Source organism: Cydia pomonella, chromosome 6 (assembly GCF_033807575.1).
Source record: "Cydia pomonella isolate Wapato2018A chromosome 6, ilCydPomo1, whole genome shotgun sequence".
Lineage (NCBI taxonomy): Eukaryota > Metazoa > Arthropoda > Insecta > Lepidoptera > Tortricidae > Cydia > Cydia pomonella.
This window is the reverse complement of record NC_084708.1, coordinates 1,851,902-1,873,715: the sequence shown is the minus strand read 5'-3', so window position 1 is coordinate 1,873,715 and position 21,814 is coordinate 1,851,902. Positions and strand designations below refer to the sequence as shown.

At 36.3% G+C, this 21,814-nt stretch overlaps 2 protein-coding genes across 2 annotated transcripts in view; one reads left to right on the top strand and one right to left on the bottom strand.

Annotated features, from left to right (window-relative positions):
• Positions 1-1,147: 1,147 nt before the first annotated feature.
• LOC133518615 (solute carrier organic anion transporter family member 4A1) overlaps positions 1,148-21,814 on the top strand; it is a 118,587-nt gene continuing 97,920 nt past the window's right edge. The window contains exons 1-2 of the mRNA XM_061852287.1: positions 1,148-3,868; positions 20,894-21,000. Coding sequence (XP_061708271.1) covers positions 20,902-21,000 — 99 coding nt within the window. The 5' untranslated portion in view covers positions 1,148-3,868; positions 20,894-20,901. The remainder of the gene's footprint in view (positions 3,869-20,893; positions 21,001-21,814) is intronic.
• On the bottom strand, positions 13,808-14,821 carry LOC133518576 (histone-lysine N-methyltransferase SETMAR-like). The gene has a single exon (XM_061852238.1). The coding sequence runs from the start codon at positions 14,819-14,821 to the stop codon at positions 13,808-13,810; it is 1,014 nt and encodes a 337-aa protein (XP_061708222.1).

Sequence of the window (21,814 nt, the reverse complement as noted above, 5' to 3'; positions counted from 1 at the left end):
TCTGTCCAAACTCCATAGACGTTTCTGTCCAGTCACGTAGTGATTATTTATGCTCTTTGGTCCAGTCGACGGCGCCAAGTTCGGTTTTTTTTTTTGCAATTTTGGAGACCAAAAATAACAAGAACATATATTTTGCGTGACCTCAACTCTGGTGCCGATACCTATACGTACGTCTCTCTATTGTTTCACGAGTTATGCTGTTATGTTAATTAATACTCTCACAGCAAAGTGTTACATGTTTGTAATTGTTTTGAAGAAAACCCGTTATGACTGTTAACATGGTTTTAATTCTTTCATGCCACAAAATGTTAAGAATTTTGCAATATTTTACATTTACATAAAACACAGAGAGATCTTGTAAAATACATAGGTATTAGATGTGTTAAGTGTTAAGTCTAAGAAAAAATATTGCTTGGAATATGACAGCTAAGGGCTTGTGCACAAATCACGCGAGATTTTTTCGGCAACTTTTTGATCCCCCCTCCCCCTTAAAGTGAAATTTTATTACTAATTTCTTATCTCATTTCTTTTTCTTTTGTAAGAATAGGGTTGTTTCCAATTTTTTGAAACGCTTGTATTACGTTCTATATTAACTAAAAGCTGCCCTAAAATTCAACTTTTATACTAAAAATGGCTTTAAATATGTTAAATTAACAAAATATATTTTGACAGATGCTTTCGCGCCCAAAACGCTCTTTGAAAATTGTGTGACGTCACAGTTTACGGTTTGACACAACTACAGTAGAAGATACGAACTGTCAACTGACATTTGTCATTTGTTGTTTATCGCCTAACACAGTGTCAATCCGAGAGTTGTGACGTCATCAGGATCTTCAAAGACGTTTCGAGTTTGGTCACGTGACGTGTGCCAAAAGATATTTTAAATTCAATATTTACAAAAATATGGTCATTACAGGTCCCCTAAAAGTAGTTTAACATGTTCTTATAATCCAAAAGAATTTATTGGGATACAATTCTGCCCTAAGATTTGTAGATGGAAACAACCCTATTGGATATGTTTTCTGAAAGAGCTACGTATTTGTATGATTTTATATGAAGAATGAATTTGATGATTTTATATGAATTTTCTATAAAGAAAAGTAGCTACTGTATGTAATTGCATGATTTCTATAGTAATCTAAATTGTATTTTATTTTTCTTATTTAATGCATCTTAATTATAAGATGTAATGTTTTGAAAAGATGTGTCCCGCCGAGTTTCTTGCCGGTCCATATTGGGATACCCTCCTCCAATTGAGGGGGGGGGGGGGGATTTAAATCTTCTCGGGTCAGAGGTGTAGGGTTAGAGCCGGTGTAGCTATATTTGACGTTCATAAGCGCACTGTAATATGCCTACTTGAATAATAAACTATCTTTATCTTATCTTTATCTCTACTTAAAGCTACTTTTATTTAATAGTTCTTTAAACATATCTCTCTAATAATTTACGAAATCACGTCCGAATTTAAATATTATTCAAAGTACTGTCAAATTTTCTCTCTAATTCTTCATATCACTGCAGCAAATCGTAAAACTAAGTAAGTATAGATATCCAGGTAACTCAGGTAACCAAAAGCCTACAAAAGGCCGTGCTAGCTCATCCCGCGGGTACACAGGCAGATGAAAGAGACCCATTACTGTGCTTTGTGCCAGATCTGGAACGGGGCACAGACATATGTTAACTAGACCACGCTCTATCCGGCAGAACGAGTACGGATACCTGTGAAGTACAGTGGCCATCAGATAGATCGGGACGGTCAAGGTGTTGACAATCATTTGAACATAAACTTTTATTATACAGACCAGGGATGTCAAGAATGTCGCATTCACGAATACGAATGCGAATCGGAATGTCCAGGATGCGAATGTCCGAATGCGAATGCGAGTACGAATGTTAGGGAATATGTAGTTGTTATTATTATTCATAATTGAAAAAAAATTGTTAGTACATAAAACATATATTATGTTACCTTAGAAGGGAATGTTAAGTGTTGAAAAATGCTGTCTATTGGTCAAAATTCATTACTTGAAAACAATTTGCTCGCACTGCTCATACGCGAATCGACGAGACAGGACACGACCTGCACAAGTGCACACATTCGCATTCGTAAAAGATTTGCTTTATTTGATGCGAATGCGAATGTGTAAAATGATGCGAATATTCGCGATATCCCTAATAAAGATTGTAGTAAGTGAATGTTCCGAAGTTCAGATAAATAGTATGAAACTAAGTAAGTATAGAAATCCAGGCAACTCAGGTAACCAAAAGGCTACAAAAGGCCGTGCTAGCTCATCCCTGCCACTACCATCAACGGGTTAGTCTGTACTGTACGTTGTCAGTATTATGAGAAGGTACTTAGATAAGTAAGTATGTCATTTGTTTTTTAGGTATATTTTGATAATTTTTCTTGGACACGAGTTGTAACTACTATATTTTAATTGATCTACTGAAATATGTCTGTGCCATGTCGAAGCTGTTATTATCTTAGATACGAAAAACATACGTCACTAAGAAAAACTTGATGATTTACGTCTTTTTAGAAGTTTAGCGGTTCGTGCTAATCATGGCAGGGCTAAGTAAGATGTCTTAGCTAAGGTTTTTCAAGATCTGGGCTAATAAAAAAGACACCAGGGGGCCTAGCCAATATGACACACTTATATGAAGATGACAAACGTATCGGGATGTCACATATTTCTATACATTATTCAAGTTGCAGAAAGAAAAAGTGTATATCCCCTCCACGCTAACTTTTGAACCATGGGTTCAAAAATATGAAATCTACGGAACTCTACACTGAGCATGACCCGACCCGTATGAATGCTCATAATATACCTACTGATTATATTGCAAAAGTTTACATATGCCCAGGGTTGCCACGTGGAAAAACATCCTGGCAAAGTCCGGCCATCTCCTGGACGGTCATTTCACTCAACTCCGAACTTAGAGCTGACATGTAGTGACTTTAAAAAAAAACATTGGACATATCATACCGTTAGAATTGGCAATCAAATTACCTAGCTTGAACCCTAAATGGATCATTGAAGTTTGTGACCGTACCTAATTACAGTTTTTATAAATTATATCCACCTCAAACAATTTCAACAACACTTATTTCCTCACCCAAACAACCCGTTGTTTATATTTCCAGTCACACTTCAATACACCTAAACAACAAGACTCATTTTATTTTCTTTGCTACGGGTTGCCATGGCTACCCACAGTATTACAACACAGTTGCAAAATGCATTATTTTTCTCTCATCTCTCGATTTTCCTCTCAATATTCGGATTCCGGAATTCGCTAGTCCCTATAAACTATTTCTTGATCTAAAGCTCATGGCATGTTCTTCCGGCCAAACAGGTATTGCAGAACCGCATTCATATACACTCAACAACGTCTTTATTACAAAGGTTAAAGGTCGAATATAGCATGTTTCTTGAACTTTGTTAACTTGGTGAAGGTAGCGCTTAACCAACCTTTTCAAGCTCTCGATAAAACCCTTATTGGAGGGTTGTAAGGTTGATTTTTGCTTATATTTCTGTATTATGGTGTTGTAGGTCCTTGACCGCGGTAAACTATAGGTGCGCGCGCAGTGTACCGCGAGACAGGTGCGCGGGAGCACGCACTTTTCGTTTTTACGTTTCGTTTTACGTCAATAGTTTCGTTGTCAGTTTTGTTACGGGAAAGTGGCCGTTTAGTTACGAGTTTGTGATTCTGTGACAAGATTTTGTGTGTGTCTAGTTGAAGTTAGATAATTCATTAAAAATATTGAATATAGTGTACATATGTGCGTCAGACTTGTTGTTTGATGTGTTGTTTCTTGTTGGATTTAAGTGACATGGGATTTTGATTGGATTACTTAATTGAAGTAAGTTGATTAGATTTTAATTAGTTTCTGCGGTTTTAAGTTAGTTTTAGTAGTAACTGAGTTAACTGCTTTAACACAGTTTTAGTGTTCAATATTGTGTTAAATGTGTTTATTGTGTTGACGTCTTGGGCATTTTAACGTTGTTGGGTGTAAAGATTTTAAATAGATCACTTAATTTGTCTACTTAATGAAATCCGTACTAATACTTATATTATTATTGATGCGAATCCAGTAACTGTGTTTGTTATCTCTTCACGTTTCCACTCAACCGCTGAACCGATTTAGATGAAATTCGGTATGGAGATAGTTTTGAGGACGACATAGGGTAGTTTTGATAAAATAAAATCATTTATTTTCGGATAACAAGACATTACTAATTACATATTAATATAATTAAAAATTGTTAAAAATTAAAAATGAATACAAAAAATCAATCATTATCAATATTATCATCATCATTATTGCTCGCAGACTAAGTCGCGGGGTCGCGGGCAGAAACTAGTTTGTTATATCTATTTGTAATCTTGATTCCGATGTATACATTTTAATTTAACTATTTGTAGTAAGGAGTATAATTAATGATACTAAGAAACAAAACTCGAAAAACGGTTTAATTTTGGTTTCATTCGTAAAACGTGGTAAAACCGTTATTTTTATACCGGTTTTTAGGCGAACATTTCCATAAAGTTCTTGTCAGATTAACCAGTTAAGAATAATAAAAACCGGTTTCTTCCCTTGTCTGTGCTTTGTTTACGCAGCATACCACTCAGGGCTATAACCGCGAAACTCGAAGTTCGTCAATTGCGGGCATTTTTCTCCGTCACTCTAATTACGTATTAGTGAGAGTAAAAGAGAAAAATTCCCGCAATTTGCGAATTTCGATTTTCGCGGGAGGCCCCCAGGCCTGCCGGCCGTCTCGTCGCTCATCGAATGAACCGGTTTATTTAAGTTACTATAAAATTCTTAAAACGTTCGCGTTCTTATGAAAGTTCGCGCTCTATTATTGAGTAAAATTGAAATAAACCGGTATTTACCGCTATTTCTAAAACTGGTTCCGACCCTTGCTTAGAAGAATAACATTGTTTTGGTTTGAACAAACTTAACCTTGCTATTGTGTTGTAAGGTAGAACCATATGATCGAATGTCATCTTTTAATTTAACAAAAATTTTAATATATTCATCTTCTCGTCAGTCAATAACGTTGGAAAAAATGCCCTCAACAAATGTGTCTTATGATCTTAGTTTAAGTACAGTGTACAGTCAGTAAAGTTATTAGCTTAGCATTTCTGCATGCCGGTGTATTAAACTAATGATATTTGCATTTTTCAAACATTAGCTAGATATATGATGGACATGTAAACAAATTTAATGTCATGACAAAAGTCCGGACATCACCCTAAAAATCCTGACATTTCCTGGATGGTAATTTCGCCAAACTTCACTGGGGTTTCTTTAATTAGGCCTCCGTATAAGTTTTTTTTAATCATTAGCTACATCCAGCACATGCTGCAATTATAATTCCAAACTATTAGCTAGTTTCTAGTGATTAGTTGAGGTTTTTAAAAACCCAGACACTCTCGCAGTCTCCCGCAATCCTGATAAAGGACGAAAAATCCTGACATGCCAGGAGAAATCCAGACGTATGGCAACCCTACCTAGGTACTCGCTTTATTTATAATATCTAATGTAGACCTAAAACTTTTTCTAGCAACAACGAGAGATTGACAAAATAAAATATTGACATATCTGTTATCGATACCTTACATTGTTTATGAAAATAACTTACCTCGAAATAATAGTAGCATGTCTTCTTTAATATAGTAGTATTTTTTATTTAAATTTGGGTGCCTACTACAATAGTTTTCGTTTTTATAGTCAGGTAATACAAATAAGGGAAAATAAATGTTGATTTGTATTTGATTTATATTCTTGTAGCATTTCGGTGAGTTAATATAAGTATATAACTCATTATAGGTAATTTACTTTTACTCGTGTATTTATCTTTGACTTGCTTTGCTTATCGATAACAGGTTTGTCGGTGTTTAATTTTGCCAATCCCTGGCTTTTGCTAGAAAAAGTCCTAGGTCTATTAATCAGCATAAAAAATATGATTCACCAAGGACTTGAAATAGCAGTTCTCTGTGTTAATGTTTGTTAAAGAAATCTAGCTTCGGAATAATTGGATTTCCTCATCTTTATTTAGTAATATCATTACTTAATTGAGGTGAAGACATTTGATACCTCACCAACTTGTATTCACTTTTTACCTAGATACTATTTTACAAGCTTTTATTTAACTTACAATATATGTATTTAAGTTGTACCAAAGAGTTTGAAATAGATGTGGATTGTCAAAGTAAAGTTTGGAGCCACAGTAAATTTACTGCCACCTTTCGACACATGATTAAAACTTTTAGATAGATCCTTATTCTTTCACTGATATGTCTTAAATTTGTTAAATATCAAAAAGTGGCGCCATTGCTCGAAACGATGCCATGATGAAAAAGTTTTAATCATGTGTCGAAAGATAATAAATTTACTGTGGCTACAAAGTTTTCTTTGACAATCCACCTCTATTTCAAATTCTCTTTGGTTGTATCTATGTAACCATTTGGCTACAACAACACCGCAACTGTAATTCAAATGCAGTTGACATTCGAATGTTACCTTTAGAAAAACAGAAAACACATGCAATCTATATTATAGTTCGTGTCATCCACGGTGACGCGCAGATCTGTCAAATCTAACCTTTTATTACATGATATTATGAGTCAAGGTGCGCGTCTTCGTGAATGACACGTTCTAAATCCACTTGCTCGACACATTACGACTTTATGTCTAGATATCTAATCTATTTACCTTTATAACTCTAGATCATATTTTAAACGTGTTAAGGTCCTCTTTCCAAGAAACCAAGGGTGTTATGTAAGAGTTTGTAAAAACAAGTCTGTTAGCGGAAGTATCTATAATAATTATGGCAGTTGCAGTATGACTAGATTATTTACGTCATCAGCGCTATTCTCGATTAAATCATACGTTTTTTAGGGTTCCGTAGCCAAATGGCAAAAAACGGAACCCTTATAGATTCGTCATGTCCGTCTGTCTGTCCGATTCTGTCACAGCCACTTTTTTCCGAAACTATAAGAGCTGTACTGTTCAAACTTAGTAAGTGGATGTATTCTATGAACCGCATTAAGATTTTCACACAAAAATAGAAAAAAACAATAAATTTTGGGGGTTCCCCATACTTAGAACTGAAACTCAAAAAAACTTTTTTCATCAAACCCATACGTGTGGGGTATCTATGGATAGGTCTTCAAAAATGATATTGAGGTTTCTAATATCATTTTTTTCTAAAATGAATAGTTTGCGCGAGAGACACTTCCAAAGTGGTAAAATGTGTGTCCCTCCCCCCGTAACTTCTAAAATAACAGAATGAAAAATCTAAAAAAAATATATGATATACATTGCCATGTAAACTTCCACCGAAAATTGGTTTGAACGAGATCTAGTAAGTAGTTTTTTTTTAATACGTCATGAAATTAAAAAAAAAAAATTTTTTCAACATACCCATACATGTGGGGTATCTATGGATAGGTCTTCAAAAATGATATTAAGGTTTCTAATATCATTTTTTTCTAAACTGAATAGTTTGCGCGAGAGAACCTACCAAAGTGAAAAAAAGTGTGTCCCCCCCCCCCTGTAACTTCTAAAATAACAGAATGAAAAATCTAAAAAAAATATATGATATACATTGCCATGTAAACTTCCACGGAAAATTGGTTTGAACGAGATCTAGTAAGTAGTTTTTTTTAATACGTCATGAAATTAAAAAAAAATTTTTTTTTTCAACATACCCATACATGTGGGGTATCTATGGATAGGTCTTCAAAAATGATATTAAGGTTTCTAATATCATTTTTTTCTAAACTGAATAGTTTGCGCGAGAGAACCTCCCAAAGTGAAAAAAAGTGTGTCCCCCCCCCTGTAACTTCTAAAATAACAGAATGAAAAATCTAAAAAAAATATATGATATACATTACGATGCAAACTTCTAACGAAAATTGGTTTGAACGAGATCTAGTGAGTAGTTTTTTTAATACGTCATAAAATTAAAAAAAAAAATTTTTTCGTCAAACCCATACGTGTGGGGTATCTATGGATAGGTCTTCAAAAATGATATTTAGGTTCCTAATATAATTTTTTTCTAAAGTGAATAGTTTGCGCGAGAGACACTACCAAAGTGGTAAAATGTGTGTCCAAAGTGGTAAAATGGTGAACGAGATCTAGTAGTTTAAGTAGTTTTTTTTAATACGTCATAAAGGAACCCTTCTTGGGCGAGTCCGACTCGCACTTGGCCGCTTTTTTTTATACTATGTCAAGTTTTACAAACAATAAAAATTACAAAATACAATTACAAATATGGAATCGATGAAATGATATATAATTTATTAGAGATATATACTGCCTCTAAATGTTAAATTACACCAAAAAACTATGATAAAAAATAAAACCAACGAATACTAAAATTCTTTAGAGATGTATAAGTCTCTAAGTGTCAGAGATAAAATATAAAAAAAAACAATAAATTATCCTTAGATATGTAGAGAGTCTCCAACACTTGAATTCTTATATAAATAATTATAAGACAAGAAATTAAATCAGACAAGAACCGAATGAAGTATCTCACGTTAATGCCACTTTATAATTTTTTATTTATAATACGCATTAAATATAATGGGCAAATTGGAACTTGTAGTGACATCAGAATGATATTTAAATCATGTTATTTAGTTATCGTGCGTCTCGCCCGCGCGAATACATATAGGTACAGACGATTACTTGCAAAATGCATGATAACTATAAATAACATGATTCAAATATAGTATAGTAGGTACCTTATAAGTATGTCAAATTTCAGCTATCTTGAACTAACAATAACGCTAACGCTGACGTTTAGTGAAACTATAAGGTTTCAGTAGACTATGGAACCCTAAAAGACATTCAATCAATCAATCAATCAAATCATTTATTCCGCATAAAATGTGGTACATAAGTTATTTACATTAATCATAGGAAACACACATTTTACCAGCAACTGGCATGCAAAATAACACAAAAAATAATATAATATAACAATAAGGAACAAAAAAAACATAAACCATAAAACATAAATCTAAGATACTACAACTAGATATTTACAATGTCAATATTGAAATGTTTATATAAAAACTTAAATAATAAAATCACGACTTATAATACTCAAAATAATCATTAATAGAATAGAAGCATTCTTGTATGAGCCATTTTTAGGGTTCCGTAGCCAAATGGCAAAAAACGGAACCCTTATAGATTCGTCATGTCCGTCTGTCTGTCCGATTCTGTCACAGCCACTTTTTTCCGAAACTATAAAAGCTATACTGTTCAAACTTGGTAAGTAGATGTATTCTATGAACCGCATTATGATGTTTACACAAAAATAGAAAAAAAACAATAAATTTTGGGGGTTCCCCATACTTAGAACTGAAACTCAAAAAATCTTTTTTCATCAAACCCATACGTGTGGGGTATCTATGGATAGGCCTTTAAAAATGATATTGAGGTTTCTAATATCATTTTTTTCTAAACTGAATAGTTTGCGCGAGAGACACTTCCAAAGTGGTAAAAAGTGTGTCCCCCCCCCGTAACTTCTAAAATAACAGAATAAAAAATCTAAAAAAAATATATGATATACATTGCCATGCAAACTTCCACCGAAAATTGGTTCGAACAAGATCTAGTAAGTAGTTTTTTTTTTAATACGTCATAAAAATTAAAAAAAAAATATTTTTTCATCAAACCCATACGTGTGGGGTATCTTAGGATAGGTCTTCAAAAATGATATTTAGGTTTCTAATATAATTTTTTTCTAAACTGAATAGTTTGCGCGAGAGACACTTCCAAAGTGAAACAAAGTGTGTCCCCCCCTGTAACTTCTAAAATAACGGAATGAAAAATCAAAAAAAATATATGATATACATTACCATGCAAACTTCCAACAAAAATTGGTTTGAACCAGATCTAGTAAGTAGTTTTTTTAATACGTCATAAATGGTACGGAACCCTTCATGGGCGAGTCCGACTCGCACTTGGCCGCTTTTTTAAGTCTAGATTTAAATAAGTTAAGTGGCAATTCTTTAATGTCATCATGCAATTGATTGTAAATACTAACTGACATACAATAAGCGTTTTTCCCATACAATTGCGTCTTTTTAGGCGGAATTACAAGACGATTTGGGTACCTCGTATTAAATTCACATACGTCCCTTTTTTTACTAAAAAGGTCTGGGTGTAATTTTACAAATAAACAAACTTCGTATATGTACATGCTTGGCACTGTCAACAGTTTTAAATCTCTAAAGAACGGCTTACAAGATGTTAAGATATCTATATTACAAATGGCCCTTATTAATTATTATTGGCCCTCATTAACCCCACCTACCTGTTTTCATGCCCCGCAACGGCCGTAACGCACATCAGCCTAGCATACCTAATGCATTAGTTACGCCGTAGCTACACCTGCGTTATATACACTCAAATTACTCATACCCGGACCTGCATTTGAAATTTAGAAATCTATTATTGATTTGATGTTGATATGTTAAATTAAAACTCGTAATGCATCGTACGTTGCCATGTGAAAAATTCAATATCCCGATAAAAGTCCTGACACTACCTGGACAGTCATATCTCAAAATAATCCATTATCGTAAAACCTTTCGTCAGTCTTCGAAGCTAGTGCATGGCATAGGGAAGTTTCCCAAAAGGTTTCAGAAGTATTAGAACAAATAAAATTATTTTAATCTCTCTCTCTCTCGCTAGCTCGGAATAACCTGAGTTGATTCGGTAAGGGCGAACAATACTGTTCTAGCTTAGAAATGGTCAGGGCGCGGCATAAGCCTTCAGTAAGAAATGCATATACTTGGAAAATTCGACCTATGCCGCCGAGTGGCTCAGGCACCTGCCGCAATAACAGAGGACGCTGCTTTGGGCACTGGAAGCCTTGGTCATTTTTTCTTAGTATATATAACATTTTATGACATTTTCAACATCATAAAGTTCGTACGATCGAACTTTGACACATTTCCTCATAGAACGGGTAACCTAAGATGTTTAAGGAATAGGAACAGAGGTATACTCGAAACATCCAGATTCAGACTAACTAAATCTACCAAAACGACCTATGCTATGGGCCCAAAAATCTATAATGCCATTCCTGAACAAATTGCCACTATATCAAATGATAATTCATTTTATAATAAATTAAAAAAATGGCTAATTGACAACGCTTTTTATGACACAGATGAAATATTGCAAATGTAGAATATGATAAAATATTATAATTTTTCATAATTTGTTACTTTATTGAACGCATTATGTGAATATTTTTATATTATTATCTAGATGTTGGTATTAACTAAATTGTAATTTCGACATGTAATGTATGTGTACATTATTAATAATAAATATGAATATGAATATGAATATGAATATGACATTTATTTCAGTTTATAACCTCCCCTTTCCTCAGCCCAACTCTAAACTTTTAGCTTCTAGTGGTTGGTTGAGGTTTCCCAAAAACCCTGACTCACTCGAAGTCCCCCCGCAATCCTGACAAAGGACCAAAAATCCTGACGTGTCAGGGGAAATCCTGACGTATGGCAACCCTAATTGTAGCAATGTAAAAAAAGCGGTATGATAACAAAATGAGATCAAATTTGATATAAATGTGTAACTTTGAAATATTTGGGGACAACCTTGTCACAGATCGACATAGGCCCAAACTTAGCAAAGCTTGTGCTATGGGTACTAGGCAACGATATACATACGTATATCATATAAATAAAAAAACCGGCCAAGTGCGAGTCGGACTCGCGCACAAAGGGTTCCATACCATTATTTATAAAAACGGCAAAGAAAATTATGTTTGTTGTATGGGAGCCCTCCTTAAACATTTATTTTATTCTGTTTTTAGTATTTGTTGTTATAGCGGCAACAGAAATACATCATCTGTGAACATTTCAACTGTCTAGCTATCACGGTTCATGAGATACAGCCTGGTGACAGAAGGACGGACGGACAGCGAAGTCTCAGTAATAGGGTCCCGTTTGACCCTTTGGGTACGGAACCCTAAAAAGGATTCAAACCTGGGACCATCGGCTTCATATTCAGGGTGCTAATACCTCCTAGACCAGACCGGTCGTCACTTTGAATCAGCCTTTTGATTTATATTTACACTTCATCCATTCACCAATTCGTCATACCTACACATAACTACTAAACTGTAGATGCCATTAAGTTTATCACTTCCTTATTTCTCAATTATTCTATTATATTCTTCTTCTTGACGACCGGTCTGGCCCGTCTGGCCTAGTGGGTAGTGACGCTGCCTATGAAGCCGATGGTCCCGGGTTCAAATGCTACTAAGGGCATTTATTCGTGTGATAAGCACGGATATTTGTTCCCGAGTCGTGGGTGTTTTCTATGTATTTAAGTATTTATAAATATGTATATATTATATAAGTAAGTATAAATAATAATTATAATAAATAAGTCATTTATTTCCAATAGATTATATTATTACTTTTTATGCATCGATATATTATAGTACATTACGATACAAGTGCGAAAAATAGGAAATTCGAAACGAGTGGCGATAAATTAAAACACGACACGACACGAGTTGCGAATTACCTATTCGCACATGTATCGTACAACGTTTTACAGTACATATGGCCCTTTAAATGTTCGACACAGTAACGTAATATGCTAATTTTCGCACTAGTGCTATAAAGTAGCACCATATGTACTGTAAATTACATTATAGTCATATCATAATAAACTATTATTTAGATTGCAAGTTTCATTAGTACAATGTATAATTTTGATTATTTGTAAGTATATAATATATTATAGCAATAGAAATTAAGAAATAGCGATAGGATAAGACATTAATTTAAGTATATATTAAGTGATATTGATATATATCGTTGTATAAGTACCCACAACACAAGCCTTATTGAGCTTACTGTGGGACTTACAATTAGTCAATTTGTGTAATAGAATTCCCATGTATGTTACGTGGCCTTACGTGTGTGCTCTGTCTGTTATCTTTCATTTTAAAAATATTTTATTTTATTTCTGTAATAATGTCCTATAATATTTAATTATTTATTTACATCTCCGGCAGTTGAAATATCAGAGCAAATACGTGCAGTTTCACTATCAAGATCGTTGCGTGCGCGCACTTATGTCAGTTACGCTGCTAATTGTTCCACATTCGTAATTATTAATTAATATCATACTTAGGTATCTGGTAATAAACTAGTTTTAGACAGATGTAGTAACGTATTGCGATAATAAGAACATTCTAAGTAAATTAATTGTGAGTTACATGTTAAAAAGCGCTCGTGGCTTAGCCGTAAGAGAGAGACTTGCAATCCGGAGGTCTCCGGTTTAAACCCCAGCTCGTACCAATGAGTTTTTCTGAACTTATGTACCTACCTACAAAATATCATTTGATATTTTATTTACCAGTCGCTTTTCGGTGAAGGAAAACATCGTGAGGAAACCGGACTAATCCCAACAAGGCCTAGTTTACCCTCTGGGTTGGAAGGTCAGATGGCAGTAGCTTTCGTAAAATCTAGTGCTTACGCTAAATCTTGGGATTAGTTGTCAAGCGGACCCCAGGCTCCCATGCGCCGTGGCAAAAAAGGCCGGGACAACGCGAGGAAGAAGAATTGTGAGTTACATGTTACATCTCTCGCTCTGAGCGAATGACCCCAATGAGAGTTCCTACAAATATCTTTTGGTTGGAATTACTTAAAAAAACGAATATAATTATTGGGTTGGTGCATAAGTTCTTGAACACTCAATCACATTTATTAAAAATATTTTTTATTAATCCACAATATAATGACCGTCATGTTCAACAACATGTAACCATCTCTCTGGCAAAGACATTATGCCGTGTTCCCAAAAAGCAGGAGGCTGGTGGTCAAAAAACTCGGCAATATCGTCTTGGAGTTGTTCATAGTTTTCAAACTTCTTCTTTCTTAGATGTAGCTTTAGAGCCCGAAAGAGACAATAGTCCGACGGCGCAATATCAGGACTGTATGGCGGGTGAGGTACCACTGTCCAGTTTAGCTTTTCCAGAATGTGGCGGTCAGACTTCGCAGTATGTGGTCGAGCGTTGTCCTGAAGAAGTGATACAGACAGTCTTTTTGGACGCTTAGTCGCTATTTCTGAGGCTAACTTTTCCAGTTGCTCTCCATAAATAGTAGCGTTAATAGTCTGCTTCTCGTCCAACAGTTCCCAATAGAGAATGCCCTGCCAGTCCCAGAAAACTGATAACATTATCTTTCGTCCATGACGATCTGGCTTTGGTTCCGTTGGCGCCCTTTCTCCGCGTAGAACCCAATAGGCCTGCCGCGTTTTGTTGTTGTAGTGAACCCAGGATTCGTCGACAGTGACAATGGACCTGAGAAAGTCTTGTCTGTGAGGTTGCAGGAGGAGACTTTCGCATATGGTCACGCGTGCTGCGCGCTCGCTGTCTGTCAAAGCGTGGGGTGTCCACCGACTCATTATTTTGTGGTAGCCCATTGCATGCAGGTGGCGAATTATGGTGGAATGGTCGTACCCAAGTTCCTTCTCCAAGTCCCTGGTAGTTGCATCCGGATGTCTTTCCAAATGTGAGCGTAGAAGGTCTTCGTCGAAGACAACTGGCCGACCGGAGCGAGGTTTGTCTTCACAACTCGTATCCCCCTTATCGAACGACTTAAACCAATAACTCACTGTGGAATGAGCAATAGTGCCTTTTCCGAACGCAGTGTTAATTTTCTCGGCCGTTTGCCTTGCACTCGTTCCTAGATTATGCTCGTAAAGCATGATGGCTCGTAGTTGACGCGGTTCCATTTTGAACTAAACTGAACAACTCGGAACGCGCGCGCCCTTTTATACCCCTTGGCGTAAAGCTCCTAGAACATTCTGTAGAATAATAGATTATTCTAGCGTGTAACCGAATTGAAACTTAGAATTTTTTTTATGAAATAAAAGTGTCCAAGGATTTATGCACCAACTCAATATTATATTATTACAGTATTTTAATTAAAAAGTGAAAGTGAAAATGTACGCGATGACGATGACACTTCAAACGAAAAGTGACGTCATCGTGAAAAGAGCGTATGCCCATCTGATAGGCTGACAATGGATTTGCTACCCCTCTGGTGCAAAGAGTAAAGTATACTCTGGTATCCACCGGTCTAATCACGGACGCATTTTTATCAAATGACAAATGATAAAGAGTCGACCATCTTAGCCCTACAGGTATCCATTGTCGACATATCCTTACCATCTCATTCGTCTGCTTGAGCCTCCTATAAAAAAGTTTGCTCATCACTATACACTTTGATTAACTGGTAGAGAATGCCTCATGGCATTAAGTCCGCCTTTTGTACTATAAGGTTTTCTTTTGTGCAATAAAGATTAAATAAATACTACTACTGGCCTTAGCGTCTATTTCAGACGATCTATGGTGCAATGTCTAGAGACATTACACCGCCTGGGACGGAGTTAAGGAAAACGCAGGGATGCCCAGCACCTGCGCCACCCTCTCGACCTCACTGGCCGGACCCACAGGAAAGGCAAGCCAATACGTGTGGAGCTAGGTTGGCTGCAGAAGTCTACCGCAGATTTCAGGTTGGACCCTACTCACGCCTAACGGGGACTCCGTCCCGGGTTTGATTTTGGAGTTTTCCTTCTCCTAGATAAGTTGCAACCCAATGCTTAGAGGCTTATCTCTTATCTAAGGGTTAGATGACGGCTTCCTTCGTGAACTTAGTCGCCTCTTACGACACCCTCGTTCTTTTAGGGTTGGTGCTATTCTTAAGCCGGACACCACACGGAGAAAATAAATAAATAATTTTCCCATCCCCAGTGAAGTGTGTGAATCGACAAATTATCTGTTCTGACAAAGAACTCGTTTCCGATTGCAACAGTTGCAGGGAGCCGAACCTGTCATTATGGGTGCGCGGCCGCCGGAACGGTCGATCCACTCCTGTGCATGTACCATAGTACAAAGAGTGGGGAAGTATATTATCTTCATACAAACGCACCGCACGTGGCTTGTATGGTGCGCCATAGTATCTTTACGTCGCCACACGCACACTCAAACAAAAACCCCGACTGGCGCACTGAGAAACGGATCGAGATTTTGTTTGAATGTGCGTGCTGGCGACGCATAAAATTTGGTTTGGCAAATCGGTTATATGCGATTTTCTCAGAGACCGTTTGACGGAGACAGTTAAAATTTGGAACAGTTATGGTAATTACCGCCACTAATATTTTAAATTATGGCTTCAGTCCAGTAGGACTATTTCGCCAGTATCAAGGTATAGGAACTTTAAATACGACTAAAATGTACGGTTAGTACAAGACAGTGTACGGTGATTTTATCTCTTGTAAAGCGATAGCTGGATTTTACAAGGAGCACGCGGCCGTTGAATCCAAAATGGTGGTTAAACGCGTTTCAAGATTTATTCTCCATTCACTGCACACTACTACATAAGTTCACTGTATAATAAGCTATCAATATTACACTTTAAACAATATTAATGAGCAAAAAAACAGTGCAATTAATCACGAGGCGTGACTATCAATATGGCGCTCGAACCGGCAGTCATGACTCATGACTAAACTTATAGGAATATGGACGGTACTTTTTTGTAACAACTACGCACTAGCCATTAGCGTCAGACCAAGATAAATTGGCATCGATTTTGATAGCCCAGATGGTGGAAGTGTCAAGTAACCGTCATAATTTCATAGAAATTTGACGTTTAAATTAACTCGTGCACCGTCTGGGCTATCAAAATCACTGCCAACTTATATTGGTTTCACTCTAACACGCCTCGATAAATAATTATAATGATGAGTCACAGCCACCGCCTTCCTACATATTTTGTAAGTGACACATTATGTTCTATTTGTTCTGTTCAATGTTATTTTATCATGTTAAATGTGTAATGAGCCTAGTCGTACCAAAGATACGAGTACATTGATTAAGATGTGTAATATCTAAGACAATTTCATGCTTCGAGTTTGACAGGTAAATGAGATGGAGAGGTCCATAAATTATAAATTTAGCGGTCTCTTGAATGTCCAAATTTTACGTTTAACAATTCAGTGACCGTAAAACATCTGGCGCAGTAGGTACAGCGCCATCTGTTTTTGATGTCAAACTAAGGGGCACGTTTTCTTTAGACTACCTCTCTATTGTACAATTAATTATACTTCCTATCCAAATCCAAGACAACAAATATAATTTACTAGCAGCAGTACACGTTATCGTGCAGTCCAAGTCACACATTTTAGAGATAAATAATATTTAAAAAACAAGTTCGCGCTGTCCCTCTCACTCGCTACGCTGCGTTCCTGCTCCAACATCGCTCCTCCAGTACCCGTCATTACTTGTTTTTGTGGTTAAATGCGTTTTTCTCAGAGCCCGTTGGACGTAGATGGCTTAAATTTGGAACAGCTATAGCAATTGCTATAAATACCATAATATAATTAATTCATATAATTGCTATTGATAATTATCACGACCAACATTGTTTACCAAGACCCAAATTCAGACTTAACAAATAATTTCGGCTAACTGATGTTGATACGACCTTGAATATCGTATTGATGATTTTTTAAATTAATTTCGCATGCGCCCAAGATCGTGAGCGATCTTCGAGTTCATAGCAAAATATGATCGTAGTGTATTATAAATTATAAATAAGCATCGTGTCATCATTGGTTTTTCATAATTTTATCTAAGAACATAGCATAACATTATAGAAATGGTTTATTACGTGCCTTAAAGTTTATATATAATATTTATTGCTTCGAATTTTGATTAAAAACTCAATGTGCATTAAAAAAAGCTAAAAACACGATGTTATAATTCAATTTATTGTATTTATTTTTATTCATGTATGTTAACGGCACCTATCATGGAACATTTAAGAGACAATTTGGAGTGTTTTTAATATGTCACCGACACCTTTAAAATTTCTACCGCTTTACGGTTTAAGAGCTGAATGTCCAATTCGTCCTTTTTATGTTTTCTAAGTATTTAATTAAAGCTGCTGCAATTGGTTTCAATATTATTAACCAATTAAAACTGTGGTTTCTTCCTCCAGTCGCCATGTATGGCGCCATTCATTTTCAAAATAACAAATATCAATGAAAAATTAAACTTAAGCAGCTCTTTGGCTCTTGTTTATGGTAAAACGTTGCCAGCGATTAAAAACTAATGGTAAATACTTGTTTTACAGGATTTGTCTATACCATCCCATTACTGGTGCCTGTTCCATTATAGGGGTGTTTACTATATACTCAGTAAAAATAAAATAATCCTGTTTCAGTTTTTCAGTAAAAAAAAAATGTTTGATTTGCGTGGGCAGTTACGAATTCAAAATAATATGGCTCATATATTGCACACTGGACGTTTAGCGGATCTTGAGTTTGATTTCTTGAGCAGCACGACGATAGTATGCATGTTAGGATAAACGTTTAATTAAAGTGAAACTAAAAACATGCTTCCTACAAGAGGCCTTCTATTCCATCGAGGAATATGTCAACTTTTGACTGAGGCAGGTGATATAATATTATAATATAGGCCTTGACTATGATTGTTTATACTTATATTGCGATACAGCGCGGGAATGCTGCCTGTGTGATGGGCACTCTGCCAAGAGGCCAAGGGTTGGAGTGTACATTTTAGTTATTTTACTTTTTGAGTTAGGATTACTTATAAGTATTAGTTTATTTTATAAGTAGTTAAAATTCTTGTAACTTAAATTTAATTTGTATATACGACGTGTATCGACGACCGGTCTGGCCTAGTGGGTAGTGACCCTGCCTACGAAGCTGATGGTCCCGGGTTCAAATCCTGGTAAGGGCATGTATTCGTGTGATGAGCATGGATATTTGTTCCTGAGTCATGGGTGTTTTCTATGTATTTAAGTGTTTATAAATATTTATATATTATATATATCGTTGTCTAAGTACCCTCAACACAAGCCTTATTGAGCTTACTGTGGGACTTAGTCAATTTGTGTAATTGAAATTGAAAATATTTATTTCGGATTTTACAACCATCCATATTTGTTAGTATAACTTAGGAACTAATGTTAATTTTGTACTTATTATAATATTACAACTAAAATACCTAACCTATTTTCTAAATTTCAAAAATCCTATAACTTGGCGAATCCAATGCGCCAGTATAGGATTCTCAACCCTCTCTGCAATTACTTCCAGAATGCTGTTGGTACTGCCCCTAAGCCTGCCCATCATCGAGACGATTCGCTTTCGTATAATCGCGTGAAAATCGTCTGTATGGGCCTCGGCGAACATGCGCGATGCACTACACCATGTGGGCAACCCCAACAACATTCTGAGTGCATTATTATATTGCACGCGCAGGGCATTTAAGGCTTTTTTTCGAATACTTCACCCACAGGCTGCTCGAGTAAAATGATTGATTGAAAGCTTTAAAAAGCACAATTTTTACTTCTCTTGAGCATCGAGCAAACCTGCGGGCGAGCATGTTAGACCTTACGGCCAATGCCCTGCGCTCCCGCTCTATATCTAGGTCATCATTAAGGTCTTGTGTTATAATATGACCTAGATATTTCACTTTATCCACAAGAGAGAGTGTGGTTCCATGCAGCACAACCGGGGGTACAGAGCTCGGCGTGTAACTTCCAGCCTTAAACATTAGCACCTGACTTTTCTTTGGGTTGTACTGCAATCCATGTGTCTCAGCATACGTCTCACAAACCGCAAGTAGTTTCCTAAGGGCACTGATAGACGGACTGAGCAGCACCATATCGTCCGCATAACTAAGATTGTTGGCACAAACACCATGTATATAGCAGCCTGTATATGTGCTACTCAGTTCGTCTATCAGCTTGTTTACATAAAGGTTAAAAAGCTTGGGAGACGTAAGCCCTCCTTGCCTCACACCACACTCGAGCTTATACTCTGTAGACATACTATCCGCCCATCTCACCTGGTTCAATTGTTTTTGGTACCAGTATTTCAGTATATTGGTGTATACCACCGGTGTGCCTGTTTCCTTTAGCTTTTGCCACAGAATGTCATAATTAACGCGATCAAAAGCTTTTGACAAATCGAGGAAACAGGCAAATACTGGAGTCTTCCTTTCCGTATAATACCCAACGGTGTGCTTTAGACACAGAATAGCACTTTCGGTGGATAGCCCAGCTCGAAACCCGAACTGCGCATCCTGTATTTTCAGGTACTTATTAAGAACTGTGTCCAGCAGACCGTCGAGTATTTTTGCAGTGATTGTTGCAAGCGAGATGGGCCGATAGTTGTCTTTATCAGAGAGGTCTCCAGTTCTGTTTTTGGTAACAGGCACAACAATCGTCCTCATCAAAGCTGCAGGTAAATAAGAATGGCTCAAACATAAAGTGTACAGCATTGCAAGTACACGCGGCAAGTGCACCCCTGCATGTTTAAAGTGCTCAATGCTAAGGCCGTCATGACCTGGGGACTTACCTCTTTGCATTTTATTTATCAATATAGAAATATCTTTAGCCGAAACGGTAATCCCCTCCCCGACGACCCCAGCATCACGCCCCCAGTAATGATGTCCTAAAATATTTATTTATTATATACATTATTTATTAATACATTTTATATTTTACTTAGTTTTAGTTGTATGTTTAGTTTTTAAGTTTTTTGCATGTCAGATGCTGGTGAAATATGTGTTATATATGTCTTTGTATTTTGTTGGATCATTAACAATCCACCAAAAATACAGAATTTTTTTTGCATGCCTGTTTAAGTAGAATATGGAGAACTTGTAACTACTATATTTTTGACAACCCTATGTAACCCGTATTCCGCAAAAATTCATTCATTCATTCATCCATTCTAGTTAGACTAATAATCATTCATTTTACGCAGGCCCGAAGATGTCCGCCGCGGGGGTGGTAAACAAGGCCTTCGACGCGGGCGACGATGGTTTTCACACCATCGACCTGCGACCGCGCCGAGACGCACGGGCCACAATGGTAAGCGGACGATGTAGCCTATGGACACTTGCGAGTCTGTCTTCAAAGGCGTTAGAATATGGAAGGTAGAGGTAAGGCTTGCAATCTCCATAGGCAGAACTGTTGCCAAAGTTTCCAGCTGTCAGCTATAAATAATATTTCCCAAACTCTCCAGAGTAGCGCCAAAGAGCATATAATCACTACGTTTTACAGTGATTCGCTATAGCTAATATGTATGTGTGTTACCAGTTCTAAAATCGAGACTCTTAAGAGGCTGTCAATACCTAAAGCGCGCACACTGTCTATTTCTATCGGAGTAAATGAGATAGCACTGTCGCATGTTACTGGGCCTGGGCAAGGGAATAATAAGAAAAATATTTAAATAAAAAAAAGTGGATTATTAGTGTAATATTTAACTCGACCACGGTTTAGATATAAATGTTTTGAAATTGTGATTTTAATTGCAGACCCATAAGTCAAAACAATAAAGACATAGAACCGTTTAATTGTGATTTTAAGACCAATCTTTGCAATTATTTTCTATCGAGCCGATTTCGTTCAATCATGTATCGAGTACAACCACGGTCTTTGAAATATAATTAATATGTATCTTACTTGACTAAAACAAATAGTCTTTCTTAAAAAACTGTTTAAGTAACATCAATTTCAAGGACATTGGGTGTTGACAGCCTCTTAAGGAACTTTCTTTGTATCCGTTCTACTAGTTCAATATGGATATTATAAGGTTTCCAAATTGTACTAGCAAACTCGAGATGGCTTCGAACAAAGCTGAACAAATGAGAACTCCAAGATCAATTAGTGTTACTCTACGCAT